Here is a 16,527-nt window from a genome sequence, read left to right on the forward strand (position 1 = left end):
CCTTAGCCTTTTCAAAAGAAGAGTGGCCAGAATCGGGTCTCGTAAGACATTGACACTCTGTCAGGGCGGGAAGACAACATAAACACATTCTTATGTGTTAGTACAAACTTATCGGTCAAGACCGCTGCTTTAGATAGAGAACCTTTTGTTCATTTAAAAAAAAAATCACCATCCTCTCAGGCAAAGCATTCTTAAAGTCTTCCAACAACATCAGCTCACGAAGGGATCCAAAACTGTTTCTGACATCATTAGCACTGCACCATTTGTCTCGTGCAAAAAAGAGTACCCTGACTTACCTAGTCCCAAAACCTCCCACACCTACTTGAACAAATATGTCTCAGAAATAGCACCAAAAGAGACAAGGATCAAGAGTCAAAGAGCTGGCAAAGGCCCGGGACGTCCTCCATTTTAAAGTGGCTCCTCTGTTGTGATGGGTCAGCGGTAGAGGTAATTATCCAACCAGCCTGGAATGGAGGAGACCAGTTGTTGATCTGGTCACCAACTGTTTTCAGTTGGTGAAAAGCCTGGAATACAGGCAGACAAGTCCAGCACTTTTGTACTACAAAGCCATGCTGTTGTAATAGATGCAATATAAGGTTTAGCAGTGTCTTGCTGATATATGCAAGTCCTTCAATGAAAAGACACGTGTATGCCTCTTTCAGCATTGATGGTGTCTTTTCAGAAGTGCAAGTTGCCAGTTTCATAGGCAGGAATGTGCCCCCATATCATCAGAAATGCAGACTTTTGAGCTTTGAACTTTTGAGTGCTGATAACAAGCCATATGGTCCCTTTTCCTCTTCAGTGCAGAGCATGAGGTGTAAATTTATTCCAAAACGAATTTCCAAATTTTGATTCATCAGACCACAGAAAAGATTTAACCGTCTGCCTGGACGGGATATTTCAATTAGTTTAAAAATGATCATCCAGCTGTTTCTTCTTAGTCCCAGTCACTTTTCCAGCCTTTTTGTTGCCCTGTTCAAACTTTTTTGAGAAATGTTGCTCCCATCAAATTCAAGATGAGCAGACATTTGTCATGAAATAGAAAAATCTCTCAGTTTTAACCTTTGACGTGTTCTTTATGTTTAATTGTGAATTAAATAAGGATTCATCAGAATTGCCATTTAATGGTATTTTGTTTTTATCAATATTTTACACAGTGTCAAAACTCATTTGTTTCATATAAAAGTGTGTATAAATCCGAGTTTAAACTACAAATCATCTGTGAGTCCTTTACTGACATATTCAAATGTTATCAGGAATGGCTAAAATCATAGCTGTCAGCATGACATGACAATGAGTACGTGTTGGACAAAAATTAACCACATTTTGACAAAGAAAGCAAAGGCTATTTGACAATTCTACATTTAGCAACAAACCAGTTTGTGCTTTTAAACTATTATGAATTGTATTGTTGACGTTTTGGTGAAAGTTTCAGGAAAGTTCAAACTGATCAAGACGGTTTGAAGGGCAGAACTTTATCAATACATCTTTATTGCAAAAACAAAAATCACACTCAGATTTGAAAAGAGTTTCCTGAAAGAAAAATCTGCAAAAAATATCCAGTGGTAATGAGCTGTGGAATGAATGTCATTACTTATTCATATAAAAGAGTCAAATCAGTTATTATTGGCATCCCACTTCAATAACAAATGCCTCCTTAATGAGTAAAAGCTCTGATGCAACGATGACTTCAGGTACTAGTTTTATAGTGAAAAACAGAGCTGAAGCTTTCACTATCAAACTGAAAACAAGGTCTGTGACCAAAGTTGATTAAACTACGGAATCTAGGGGAACAAGAGGACATGGGGAGTAGAAAAAAACAGCTGGATGGTCAAGGAACACAGGCATGGATCACCTGCTGACTGACAAGGAAATAAGGCCTCACAAGATAACTGTGGCCACAATTAGGACAATCACAGGGGCAGGAGGGCAAAGGAAATGAAACAAGACAATATATTCAAGGTTAGAGATGACCAAAATATGGCAGGAGAAAGGATACACGAAACTCAAAGGCAAACAATCAGAGAAAGACAAAGGAACCCAGATGACAAAGTGAAAAAAGGAAGACTATACTAGCCACAAGAGACCTTACCATAAAACATAAAATTCCAAACTAAGAAGCCAAAACAGTTATAAGAAATGTATTATCCTGCAGGGTGACAAGTGTGGCAAACATCATCTCCCTAACTTAACAGCCAAGCTGAATAAATACCATAGAGGAAAGAAGGAAATGTTGGGAGTGGTATGAATTGGGTTGAACTACTGGTACCTTCAATAAAAAGATCCATCCATGCTGCATTTTCCTCAGAGACAGAATGACTCCAAAAGACAAACATGTGGAAATCTTAGTCAGAATTTAGGCATATGCCTCATCATTTCCCCGTTTGACTGTTTGCTGCAGGCCTCAGATCAGAAACAAAAGGTAGTCCTATGTGAACAATCTCTTTGAAATACTGAAAACTTGATTTTCCACAAGTGACAATTGAACCAAAAATGTGGTAAGTGTTGTGAGATTTAAGAAGATGATATATACTTTTGTTGTTTGATTACTTTTAGAACATTTTTTTTTTGCCAGATACACCTTGGTAGTCACAAACGAGTAACAAACGTACTTGCATGGATACAGACCAAACACAAACAATCCACTGAAATATTTTTTGTACAAAATATGGGCTGTCAGATCTGAGTTTGTGTTAACATGTCTAGCTTAGATTTCTTATATCCTCCTCTCAACTGAAGTATCATTATAATTAGATTGGTCTATGACTGGCACTGTGAACTATATAGAAAGCCCTTCTTATATGAAGCACACCCCTGTGGGAAGAAAGCGGCTGGAAATGAACAGCCTTTGTTAAACCTTTTTGAAGTGGCATGATGTAATGTGTCAAGTACGGTGGTGTGGCAGGGAGGACCCAGATGCAGAACTTAAGGCAAAAGTTGGTTTATTAACAAAAGACAAAAAGGCAAGAACAAAAAGTGCGGCTGAGCCGGATATCAAAAATCTTTAACTGTGATAAAAAATAACAAGACAAAACAAGACAAGACTATGACTATGAAGCAAAACCTGACCTGACAAAACATGCGCAAGAACCATGGAAAGTGAGGCATAAGGTAAGGTAGGGATTCTGCGTTGTACTGAGGGGAAACCTGGAAACTAAATACTGTGGGGAGGTGATTAGTGATGGAGTACAGCTGTGAACAAAAACAGGTGACATGAGTGAGCCTAATGTGACAGGGGAAAAAACATGACCAGGACCTAAAACCTGAAAACAAGACAAAACAAAACAGAACTCAAAACATCTCTGACATTTTAAAAGGAGGAAAAGTTAAAAAAAAAAAGGCATAACATGGCAGCATATGTGATTGTACATTTTAGGTGACTGATTACATCCAGTAAAAGGGCTGCAAACAAAAATATTTTGTTATAGTTACATTTAACTTGTTTATGTGATGGTTAATGTTATCCTTTTTCATGTTTTCATGTTTTATTTATATTGCTTTAAAAGCTCAGTCCTCATCACATTCCATACGTCAGGATCAGCTGTGACGGACAACAATCATTTCATATTTTGATCCCACCGTCACAATACTACTTCCACGGCCAAGCTAATTTACTCCTGCCGACAGCACTCTTCAGTTGCCTTGGAAACAAAACTTGTGGTAGCTTTTCTGTTTAGTGAAAGTAAAGTAATTGATGCATTATATGCTAATCAAAAATAACAGTGTGGGTAGGATGATGTGGATGTTCACCCAGTTGGCATACCAAGCAGATGCAGATGAGTATAAAGCTGTCTTTTTCCTGGGCAGACCTTTGATGATGAATGCCAGGCGCAGCTATGCTGATGGTTATGTCTGCTTCCTGCTCAGCAGACCAGGAAAGACGCAGTCAATGGAATATTAAAATCATTATATCTGAGAACGGAGAAAACGAGACCTTCATTGGCAGGAAAGGGTGTTGCAATAAACAGTAGGGATTGTTCTAAAGGAACCATTTCGTGAGAAGTGAGTTTCGCAGCTGTGCTGTGGTCATCACTAATATTTCCCAGTGATGGAATAATGTCTGTTTATGGTGGACAATGAAATACTCTGCAGATACACATGACTGACAGACTTTGAGGCTCATTGAGGTCTTAATAGAAGAGCATATGCTCATACATGAGGAGCTATCACAGTTTAATGTGTCGCTTTCATTTCACCATGCAAGCAATAGCTTAAAGGGTGAGATAAATGTTCCTTTTTGTCATTGATTTTGTTTGTCCTTTCACATATTTAAAAAAAAGCAGCTTTTTAATGAGAATGGCTCCATAGGAAGGGAAACACAGCAGTACTGCCTCGTGATACAGAAGTAATGATTCAGGCTTTTCAAAGTTGACAATGAGAAAAGGAAAAGACAAAAATGGATTAAAACTGAAGTGCAGTACTGTAAATTAATTAGTGCAGAGGCCGTAGCAAAGATCTGACAACTTGCTCATTTAGGAAGATTAACAGATGTGACAAATCAGTCTGTTGTCAATCTTTTACTCTGCTGAGCAAAAGAAGTATGAATAAATTGGGTTTCATATCTCCAGTGGGAACTATTCTTTATGAGGGACCTCGTTTCCTTTCTTCCCGTCACAGTACGTCTAAAAATAAGGGGAAAAAAGATACATTTGTCACATAAAGCCACTGAGGGCCATTGTGTTGCATTTTTCTCTCTTGCCTTAGCCCACTCATTCAAATTCCGCTCTGGCAGCAACTTCGGCATCAGTCTGACTAACAAGAGAAAACACATTTGTGCAAGTTCCATGTGGACCTGCACAAAATGACAAAAATGTGGACGGAGATTTTGTACAACAGACAAATGCCCTCATCTCACAACATCTACATTGTTTTTCATTGCTGAGACTCTCACACGCCATTACTCTCGGGATAAGCTTTTAACTTTACTTCTTACTGCTTCACTTTTTATAACCTGTCCTCTGCTAGATGAGCACTCAGACCCAATGAAGATACTTTCGCACAGATATTAATCTGCCTCTGGCCACAGCCTTGCCTCATGGTCACAGATATATTGTCCAAGGAGAATAAGAGCTTCAACTCACCACCTATTACTCCTAGTACTTCTTTCTCTTTCTCTGATCTCTCGCTCCATCACCATGCCACATTTGAGACAGGAAGTCATATGACCGGAGAGATAGTTGTCTTGTTTAATGGTACAACTGAGGGGGGAATAGATGACAGACAACTTTGTTCTTTTTCTTCCTTTTTTGGTTCTCTGTTTCAAACAAACACTTTGGATTCTATGATGTTAAAGAGACCAAAGAGCTGTGCATTTCTCATCTAATATGCACAGTTGGCAAAAGGAGAGGTGAAAATCTTGGAAAGACCACAAAATCCAAAGTTGACAGTGATTGAACAAATTAAATGTTCAGGTCCTGACCAGTGTACATTATCCCATTTTATCAAACATGTATAAGGTAATTATTTATTTCACAAAGCCCCTGAAGGTATGACTCTAGACCTTTTTGCCCTCACAGTGAAATGGCGATCATTGAATATGCTAATCTGGCTCTGCCCACATCTCCAGCCTGTGATGCTGCAAAGCTGCTGCAACAGTCTCTCTTACCACTGACATCTGGGGTCAACAGTGAGTCTCCACAGCCCCAAGAGACACAGCTGAGTGCAGAAATTGCATACAGGAGCAGGAAATAGAGAAAACATATATCACTATGCCTGCTGATGGCATCTCCAGGATAAATGATCGGAACAGCATCAGACTTTTTAATTAGTTTCATGGCATTACCAAGCTGTGTTTGGGTCAAATTTGAGAGACTACTGCCTGGAAAATTAGGTCTATAGACCCAAGTCCTCTTTGCCATTTTTCAGACACTTACTCCTCATCTTTCAGTGTTGCAACTGCTATTACCAAAAAAGTTAGGTCTGCCATCTTTGCAACAAGAGCAAAACACACCAAGTATCCTCTTCACCTTGTGTTTATAATCTACCTAGTTGTGTCAACTTCTCTTTTCATTTTTCATTTTTCACACTGCTTCGTATTAGCTGTAAAGTGCCACCCATCAAGTGGACAGGATTGGTTTCTCCCATCTTCTACATCTGAACACAGACATGGCTTCTCTGAGACTGTAGGTGGTGCTCTAGACATTCAAATCAGAAAAACTCAACAGCCATCTGTATTGGTGGCTGATTTTGTTCAACATATGTCTTGAAACACATAAAAACATCTTTTGGACATGTTAGCAAGGTTACAAACTTGAATTTTATCAGAGGGGCACTCCACTATTTATTTTTCTGTGGTGGAGAGAGCGTTATTGGTACACCTCAGTATACAAGCGAACACCTCTCACGATCCACTACAGTTCGCTTATCGTCTCGGGATTGGTGTTGAAGATGTCATGATCTACCTGCTTCAATGAGCCCGCTCTCATCTGGACATAAGAGGAAGCACTATGAGGATCATGTTCTTTGATTTTTCCAGAGCTTTTAACACAATTCAGCTTGAGCTGTTACATTAGAATCTAAAAAAATACAGGTGAATGCCTCCACAACTGCCCGAATGATTGACTATCTGACAAACAGATCACAGTTTGTGAGACTGAAGGGTTAGGTGTCTGAGAAGGTGGTCAGCAGCACAGATGCACCACAGGGGAATGTACTCACTGTTTCTCTTCATTCTGTACACCTAAGACTTCCATATATATTCAGATGACTCTGCAGTGGTGTTGTAATGCTGACATTAGCATACAAACATGACTAATGTGATGATACTGACATACTTATGATTAGTTGGTAAAGTTATGTTGGTAGAGTCATACTCTAGCCTGTTTGTATGCTAACATTTATTTATTGATACTGAAGATCAGGTGCAGCTGATCGTGATTGCAATGGTTGGTTTACAAAACCAAACTGTTAAACAAATTAAAATTTGCCTGAATGATTGCACAAGACAGAAAATTAAACAGTCTTGTTGCAGCTCTGGCTCACATCTATTCATTTGTTTCCTGAGGCACAACCTTTTTTTCTTGTACAGGAACACTTAAAACATTGCTTATACGAGCACAGTGTCTTGTAATTTTTTAAACTGTGACAAAGAGTGTGTTCTAACAAACAAGATGATATTTGGAGGCTGGAGGAAGTGGTGGAGGAGTTACACTCCATCAAGTTGCAGCTTTTCACACATTAACTGATTTTAAACCTGACTTTTGTTTTCACTTAGTCTATCTAAACAGAGGGTACAAGCATGGAGCTGACATAAAAGACCCACTGAACTATAAAAGTTGTGTTAGCTAAATGATAGCTTTGTGCCCTATTTTACAATTTACCACAAGACCAGGCAGAATGTTAAGTTACCATCAAGTCATTAGAATATTTCCTCTGGGGAACTTGAACATCCATGAGATGTTTTCAGTCTGGGCCAAAGTGGTGTATCAAACAGCCACAGAAACTACCACCCCCAGAGCTGAGCCGCATTACATGGAAAAGCCTTGTTGTCTATTGCAGGAGGACATGAATAATGAGACTGACATTACTTTAAAATGGAAATAAAAGGCGATGTTGAACAGCATCCAATATACCCAATAACAGTCATATATATATAGAGTGCACTAGGCTGCATGACCATAAGTCATTTAGCTCTGACATGGTAAACACAGAATGGAAATATTCACCTTAATTGCTATGTTGTTGCCTGTCATTATTGCAGATCTGTGTCCCTGTTGATTAAGAGATGACTCAAACTCTCTTTAAGGCTTACTTTAAACTGCAATTAACCAAGCAGTGTGATCCCTTTGACACAACATATCAAAGAGGCACACTATGTCAAACACAAGAGTCTGATAGAAGGAGACAACCACTGAGTAAAAACAGCCTTTTCACCCTGTTTGACACGGGCGGCAAATTGACTGGAAATTGAAGCTAATGAGCAATTACCCCACCAATTTACTTCTATTGATGTCTGCTTTCTCATTGCATTTTGAACAAATCTCAATTCCTATTTATCTAATTAATCTGAGTAAATATGAACCTTAGTCTTTACTTCCCTCATCTTTCACTACAGTCACTGTGCGCCGCAGAGAAGGTATTTTGCTTTCTGATTCGGCTCCAAGAAAATAACTTACATTTCCCAGCTCTTCCTGAAAGATGATGAATACAGTATACACACACAAATATGTCCTTCTGTATTAAAAAATATGGTAACCGCTGTTGCTTCAGTTTATTTCTGTGCTCATAAATACCACTTCTGTTATGAATATCTAGCCCATATTTCTGCTATAATAAAGCTAGTCACCCTTCTTGAAAAGTTGAGTTACACTCAGCATGAACTGACAGCTTGTTTCCAGAGTACCCCCCATGAGTGCACATAATAGATGAGCATGCAACAGTAATGACTTAACAGTGTGTGTTCACAAAGAAAAATATCTAACAGCATAATGAATTATTCACCCTCTCTCTGGCCAGAACCACTTCAGTTCAGCAGAGGATATGCATGTATGCAGCTTTGATGACTGAATTCAATACAGTAATCAATGGGTGTTGCTGTTAATGGGAATATATCTTTGTTTTGTATTGTTTTTTAATGGACTTCAGGATTGCTGTGTGAATATTAATATCTTAAATTACAATTTCATAGCTTTGCACTAATTTTCTCCCCAAAAAGGCTGAGCAGATTTTATTAGGAAACGTTCATAAGGACTCATAATAAATAAGAAAATTGCAAAATAAATGGACTTCCCACTGGACTGCATTTTCATAAATGTGAACAGAGGTGAATGTAGGGGAGCATGATTGAATGCATGCATGAAAAATGGACCCAACTGAAATCTTCTGCATCGGGAAAATGGGTAATTTAAAAAGATCACCACCACCACCTGCAGCTCACTGCCTGTAAAACCCACTGTGTGCACATAAAAAAACTGTTTTATCTTTGGATGTATTGTCATAAAAATGCTACACTGACAGAGCCATAAAAGGGCTGTCACTTCTCCTCACAGTCATGCATCAGGGCAAAACGAGAGCACAAATTCCTCAAACCACGATCTTTGTTTTAGGGTAAAACCAGTCATTCTGTGTGTCCAATTCATTTTCTACAGCACCATCATATGTCTCATCGGTGTTTTTGGTATCTAATCACAGGTCTTTGTTAACAGTTACCATTACATGCAGGCTCAGAGTTTTGGGCCAGGGAAAATCTTAGATATAATAGGACTGTATAGGTATCTGAGGCTAACAGGTTAACATCAAATCTCTAATATTATTTAAATAATTTTGTAAATTGAATACCATTTTCATAACTCACAAATTACTGATACATGCCTGCATGCTAGACTGAGGCATTCCTGCTCAATTATCTAGCACCCGAACATTTGTTCTCACAGAAGTAAGCTGTGTCATAGGTCATGCTTCAAACTGAAATTAGTTTTTGTCTGCTGCGATGCTCTTGATTCTGCCTACAACGCCAGTGGCATGCAGAAGTAAAGGACAACGAAAGATCTTGTGATAGATATACTAACACTCACAGAAAACAGAAGTAAATAAGTTGCTTTTTTTTCAGTCACTTTTGGTCCTCAGATGTGTTGCATACCTCAGAATTCTGATTATGGTTTTATGTAAGACAATGCTGCCCTCTTGTGGTAGAAATGGGAACAAGAGGAAAATACAGACGCATGCTGAAGTTTGGGCCCTCCAATCCCACCCATCCCATTTTTAAAAATTCTGAGTCTCTAAGATGAAGCTTGGTTTGAAAAAAAGTATAAAGTTGGAAATTTTATCTTATGTAAGCAAGATTGCACACTGTTTTTTTATATTTTACAGGGTGAAAACAGTATCTTAAAAGGATCAACACAAATGCTCAGGCATCCGTCATCATCAGTACCGCACCTAACAACTCGTTTAAGAGCTCTTTGTAGCCAGCTTCCAGTTCTTGTGCAGCGATGTTCAAATTATTTTGTCAGTATAAAGACTTTTAGTTCAGCGAGATTCTTGGGCTCTCTTGCGTTGCTCTTTCAAGGTCTATCCACAGGTTTGTAATGATATTAAGCAGGCACACTGTGGGAGATTGTCTTTTCTTTTTACAGATGGTCTGATGGTTGCTAGTATTTAGTTGAATCTATTCTTCTGTCACATCATTGAGCTGTTTCCTTTAACAGTGACTGCTACACAAAACATGGTTGAAACGGAAATTCTTCCACAAGCACTGCATTGCTTCTTTTATACTGTGCCATCAATTACTTCAAAATTCTGAATACCAGGCAGATGCTTAAAAGAGATCATGGCAGCTGATTGTTTGAGAAGTACTTGAGAAGTATCTATAAAGCTTTTAAGGTTGTGGATCTTTTCCTAGCCATGCCTGCACACAAGCTGTCCCTAGCAAGCGTATTCAGTACTCAACGAAAGTTAAAGTTAAAGTAAACTTTTTTTCAGCAGTGAAAGTACCAAATAAAAAGCAAAAAAATGCAAGAACAACAAAATAGATGCACCACTCTTACTTAAAATGCTGGCAAGAATTTAAATTGTCAACTCAATGACTTTTACAGATCAGTTCATCCTCGAATCACTTTACTCTTTTCACAGTAATAGTTTCCAAGGGCTACGAATGTGGCCCCAGTCATGCTGATAACAGTCGGGTGCTCCTGTCAGTGATACAATGTAATGCAAACCAAGAGTGATAATCAAGCTGACACTTCACAGGGAAGCCAGACTACAACTCAGTTACAGATTAACGAAACATGAAAAGAAGGTGATTTAAAACGGCAGATGTTTGAAATCATGCTGTGGCACGTCTATATAGCAGCATGAAGGTCCCTGGACTGAACCACAACTTGGGGCTCTCTTGGTGGAATGTGCATGCTCTTCTGCAATTTTCTCTAGATGCTCCCACAGTCTAAAGACACGCGTTATCAGACATTCAGAAGACTCTCTATGGGCAAGTTCATTCAGAACATATTTGTTTTACTATGTTGTCAAGTACAAGTATAGTGTGTTGGCAATTAAACTACTTGTAAGGTCTAAGTTTTGGCTTCTGTTCTCAGTTACATTCTTGCACCAACCATCGTGCAACCAGTAGCATATTTTAGTTTAACAGTTTCAAATGCAGGTTAACACGTTTCAATTATATATGTCTGCTTTTACAGACTGGTTTTCAAAGATTTGACAGATCTTCCTTGTGTAAATGTCACAAAGTTTCCATTTGCTTTACAATTTTTCAATAAAAGCTTTGGTAGTTTCATATTAAACAAAGCGTGTTTTTCACATCTAAGAAATTCGCAGACTATTCTAAATTGCTACCACTTTAGTGCCACTTCTCATTTTCTTTTCTCTGTTGACAATCTCATTTATCACAGAAGTTTTGATAGGGTGTGTTGGCTTCAGAAAAATACAATCCACAGTTCTGCGCCTGTCCATCTCCAGTTTCCGCAACACTGTGCAACAATGATGGAGACATTACCCTGGGAACGAGCCAGGGCAACAACATGAGCATTTCGAAAACAGCGATGGTTACTGACTGGAAATAGCTGAAGGTCACAGGTGACGGCATTGCGGAAAGTCTGCCGACTGAAACATTCATGCAGATAACCCCACCTCTCTCATGCGGTGCATTGTTTGCTAGTTGATCACACACTATTATAACTCATATAATATAGAACAATGGGAAATTAAAGATGGCAAAGCTTTGGTTCATAGATATACTTTAATTTGTTTTTACACATTTTGGTTTAGCAGTGCTATTCAGAGTAGAAAAATATATCCTAGTGCACTAAATGCTGCATTTCATCTGATAATAATTAGAGCTACATTCATGACATGGAAAGCATGGGTGAATTTAGTCCACCAAACAGAACATCTGAAGGCTTTATCTGTTCTATGGTGTAGATAAAAAGACATTTCTGAGTTAGAGTGAATTCCGCCTGATGTGAGGATTGTTCTTGCCTTGACAGAATGCTAAAACACAAGGGGAGGCCTGTGATGACACAGTGCAGGAGCTGCAACAGACATTGTCCAACCTGTAGGAGATGGAGCTGTAAAAGACAGGGTTGTTATGGCCACCTGTCTGGTCATAGAGACCATGAGAGTTGCTCCGGTACTCATCAAGGCCACAGCATACGCGGGAGATAAAGGCCCCGAGCCTGCTGGGTTCAGAGCGCTTAGAACGCTCAGATCCAATAAGTCGGTGTTCCTCTGCAGGAGAGGGAAGTAGGCTGATACAGCTGATGCCTACCTCCATGGGAAGGCTAAGGTTGGAGCGACTGCTGTGTCCATCTTCACCATCTTTATATCTCACTCTTTCAGCTTCTGGTCCAGCAGCGTCTAACGTCCTCCTCTCCCCCTGCATGTCGTTAGGCTGCGATCCCTGCTCTTCTCCCCCTACTTCAGCCCTCACATCAGACCCATCAGAGCTTACAGTGAGAAATCTCAACACCACCAGGTTAAGAAAAGCTCCAATGACTGTCAGCCCAACCAAAATGTACATGAAGCAGAAGGCCACGTAGGGTGGACGGTTTTTCAGCGCATCTCCTTCCTTCAGGGCCACAAAATCCCCAAAGCCAATGGTGGTGAGAGTGATGAAGCAATAGTAACAGGCATTAAAGAAGGTCCAATTCTCAAAATGGGAGAAGGCTGCAGCTCCAATGCACAGGGTGCTCATGCAGGAGAACAAACCCACCAGAACCATGTTTCCCATAGACACCTCCTTCTTTCTTAAGCCCAGGCACTGCTTGGTTCTGCGCAAGAGGTATCGGACAAAAGTGTTGATCCTCTCGCCCAGACTTTGGAACATAACCAGTGTCAGAGGAATTCCCAAGACCGCATAAAACATACAGAAGGCCTTCCCAGCATCAGTGCGTGGAACAGCATGGCCATAACCTACAAAGTCACAGTATATTGCAGGTTAAATAATGTCAAGTAGCACTGTTTTATGTCTCCAAAGATTCACAGTCAGCAAAATATACAATTGCTGAGACACTTACTCATTTCTCAGAGTGTCAAGTCTTTAAAATACAATTGCAATGTATACACAAGTACGAATATAGACCAAATGAATTTGGGTTTGAAAGGGTTGCTTTAACAAAACAGTAAGAATTAGAACTAGACTATGCAATATCTGGATATATTGTGGTGAGATTGTTGAAACTGTTCATTTCTTGATTCTAACAAACTGCTAAAAACTCTTAGCTGAATCTATCCCCGTGTGTGTAAATAGAACAGAGATTAGAGAAGCTGTTGATTACTAAATGTCCATGAGTCCAACGTGGCAGTTGAGGTTGCCACGGTGATCTTTAATTCAACATTCTATCTGTCTCAGGCTGAAAATTCACTAAAACTTTGTCTCAAACTGAAGCTATTTAGAGAAAAAAATGTAACTTTTTCTGACAGTTTTGCCATCTCGAGCACCACACGGTTTAAGCTTAAAAAGCATGTTTAAGCTAACTGTTTTTAGCTAGCAGTAGCGTCACATGTTTGTTTGACTTGTGCCGTTCCAATTAAGCATGCTTTTTAGAGTAAAGTTTTAGTTGTCAGTGTAAGTGCTCTGATAATACCAGAAGGTCACTTTCTCAGCCCCGAAAAGTAAACAGACAAAGCTAGCAGGTGAAGTCAACCATCTATAAGCCAACAGGAAAGCTGATGAAACAAAAGGAGAGCTAAAAAGAGACTGAGCAGCCAACAGGCATATTTTTCATCAGTCTGGCATAGGAATTAAAAACAGCTAATGACTGTCTAAACTATCCATTACAACTTTTTAAGTCCATCTTTTCAAAAGTTGCTCAGGGGGCTACAGTTTCTATATAAAAATGATAAAACACTGTGGAAGAACATAAAGACACTTTGGCTTATTAACATTAAATGCCACGGACACTCACACAGGTGTTTCCAGTCATTCTGGCCAATTAAACATCTGGCCAGCTGGAAGTTGGTCATAAATGGGGAAAATGATTGAAAAAACAGTTTAAACCAGTAACTGGTTCAGTTTAGAAGTATGGTTCCGTGTATTCTGTCCGATAACAGAATCTGTTATGTGACTCAACCTAAAAACAGTATCTTAACACTGTCAAAAGTGACGAGCAGAGAGAAGATCCAGCTTGATTGAATTTTTATCCAAACTATTGCTGCTGTAACATCGTGCTGTTGTTTTCAGTCTTCATCGATCAAACTCCATTTAGATGGAATGAGGAAGATCTGAACGCTAACATAGAAAGTATTACAGCACTGCTTTCAGTCACCGTGTCTTGTCCCTTGTGGTGCTGGAAGGTGGCTTCTATCTTTCATAAAGAGGAACAAAATATGAAGTTATAAGCCACATCAGAGACTCTCTGCAATCCTGAGGCAACACACTTCTGTGATAAATACCTAAATCTTCATAATTTTATCAAATCATGCCTAAAATGACCACTCTGCTGCAATTCTTCATCTATATTCATGAATAGTATGTACTCTGTATCCTCCATTAAAATAAAAGCAGTGATGCTACAGTAAAAGTTCTTTGTTACAAGTCACACTTGTTGAAAATGTTAATCAATTCTACTTAAAGTGTCGTCAAAACGTATTATAAGCCCTAAAAAAAAGCAGCAGCTAAAAAGATGTCTCATGTGTGTTGCTCTGAATAAATACAAGTATTAGATCATTACTTGTAAATTAATGTAAAAGGGATTTGACTGTAAGTTGAGCTCTTTTTAGCTATTTTGTATCCAAGGGCAACTACCGTAATTACTATTGTACTGATGGGCTGATCTGCTCATTATTATCTATGCTAATTAAAATATTTGGCTTTTAATTATTAAAGAATAGTCAGAAATGTTGTCAGAGGTGCTCTAAACGATTGTCAGAAATCCTCAGTAGTAATAGCTCTCTCGGATAACTGTGGCAAAAGGATGAGCTCAATATTTTCATCTGAGATAAAGTGGCTGAAGAGTTCAAGTGCCTAAAAAATGGTAGTTGAACGAAGTGGGCCCTGTTGAGTGAAAACCCACCCCTTAACAAATTTAACGCGCAATATTACTTTAAATTATTTTATACGCGGTAATGAAAGTGGTTGATTAGTCTTTTTGCCTACTGGACCTAATGGGTGGCATTTCCACACGTTTAGATCTGTGTCCCAACTGACTACGCAACCCAGAGAGCTTCAGCGCACGCACGCACACACACGGCGGCTACAAACGTGGAAACGCTGCTTGCCCTGTCTTTGTTGGACAGGAATATGTGAGGAAACTACCATATCGTGTACTTGCCAATCGTGGTGATAACAGTGGTGGCAAAATAAAAAGAGCCCGCGAACTTCCACTGCCTGCCGCCGCGGTGCGGCTCCGACAGGAGGACTACTCTCTCGATGTCTCCGTAGTCATCCTCCATGAAGCCGTACTTCTTCTGCAGCTCTTTCAGCTTCTGCTCCAGAGCCCTTTGCCTCGAACTCTCACTTTTCGACTCTAGCGCGTCGAAGACGGCGGCTCCGATGAGCAGGTAGAAAACGATGGAGAGGATGAGGATGAGAGTCCTGATGTTCTGCGTATTCATCCTCAACTCCGGAGTGCGCGTGCGGAGCGGGGAGGGTGCCGCCGCCGCCGCCGCCGCCGCTGCTGCTTAGAAGGACAGACGCCTGCTGCACTGGTTGCACACATCCGCAGGGAACTGAGGTGTTGGGGCACCTTTGGCCTGCTAGGATTACAGCCCAAGTGTTAGCGGGTCGCCAGATGAAACTGTAGACTGATGTGTCAGCAGGTGAAATGGCACCGAGCGTGTTTTAGAAAGTAACCCGAGCTCCACCTGAGTGGAGTTGGCAGCACCTTGACGTTCCACAGGATTTGTGTCCAGCATACTTAAGTGCTGACATAAACCCATTCACTGAACACCAAAGTTAAAAGGTAGGACTAAAAACCTGCTACCTTCGTGTTGAGTTCATCAGTGATACATTCATACTTTTACTATGGTCATTCTGAAGCCAGTGAAAGTAACCCAGCAGCACCAGTCAGGTCAGCTTCATCACATCATGTCTCAGGTTGTCACTTGAACCATACAACACCATACAAATACCCCTTTACAAGTACAATTAATAAAAGGCAGTATGTTCTAAGGATGCAGTATGTAGTAAATGTTGATTAAAGTACTGAAAGTACTGCAGAATAACGGCCCCAAATGAAAATCATACTGTTATATTTATACCATTACATAAAGCATGCTCTTTTGTAAAATAAGTGTTTTACTGTTGCATTTGATGGAGATGGAGTCAAACAAATAAAGTTGCAACTCCTGATTATTTACATTAACCCGCTGGTTATTTATCAATTAACAAACCTGTTTGGTTTGTAGAAGTTCAGGAAATAAGTCTCTTAAGCCTAAAGGAACCCCATCAAACGGTCTGATTTACTCAAACTCAGATATAATCAAACTTATGGAAAGGAAAAGCTCTTTTTTAAATGGAGATTGAAAGAAGATTTCTGAGGCTTTAAAAAGAAAAGAGTTTTTGAAGCTCAATGGTCTGGAAAAGGAGACTGGTCTGGAAATGTTGTGTACAAATGAAGGACATTAGAGACCATCATAACCTCA

The 16,527-nt window shown here is 39.7% G+C and overlaps 1 protein-coding gene across 1 annotated transcript; it reads right to left on the reverse strand.

The window, feature by feature from the left end:
• Nucleotides 1-11,884: 11,884 nt before the first annotated feature.
• On the reverse strand, nucleotides 11,885-15,498 carry LOC140304215 (potassium channel subfamily K member 15-like). Its single transcript, XM_072383200.1, has 3 exons — nucleotides 15,216-15,498; nucleotides 12,275-12,855; nucleotides 11,885-12,136 (listed from the first exon to the last, which is right to left on the reverse strand). Exons 1-3 carry the CDS (start codon nucleotides 15,496-15,498, stop codon nucleotides 11,885-11,887), a joined length of 1,116 nt encoding a protein of 371 aa, XP_072239301.1.
• Nucleotides 15,499-16,527: the final 1,029 nt, after the last annotated feature.

Source organism: Leuresthes tenuis, unplaced genomic scaffold (assembly GCF_036924035.1).
Source record: "Leuresthes tenuis unplaced genomic scaffold, fLeuTen1.0.hap1 SCAF_3, whole genome shotgun sequence".
NCBI classification, from domain to species: domain Eukaryota; kingdom Metazoa; phylum Chordata; class Actinopteri; order Atheriniformes; family Atherinopsidae; genus Leuresthes; species Leuresthes tenuis.

What these genes read in the sequence shown, in the direction of transcription:
- LOC140304215 (XM_072383200.1), bottom strand. Translation starts at nt 15,498, where the DNA reads ATGAATACGCAGAACATCAGGACTCTCATCCTCATCCTCTCCATCGTT. An exon ending in CACTGTTATCACCACGATTG is followed by an intron (nt 12,856 to 15,215) that starts GCAAGTACACGA and finishes GTGACTTTGTAG; the next exon opens with GTTATGGCCATGCTGTTCCA. An exon ending in CTGGACCAGAAGCTGAAAGA is followed by an intron (nt 12,137 to 12,274) that starts GTGAGATATAAA and finishes GAGCGTTCTAAG; the next exon opens with CGCTCTGAACCCAGCAGGCT.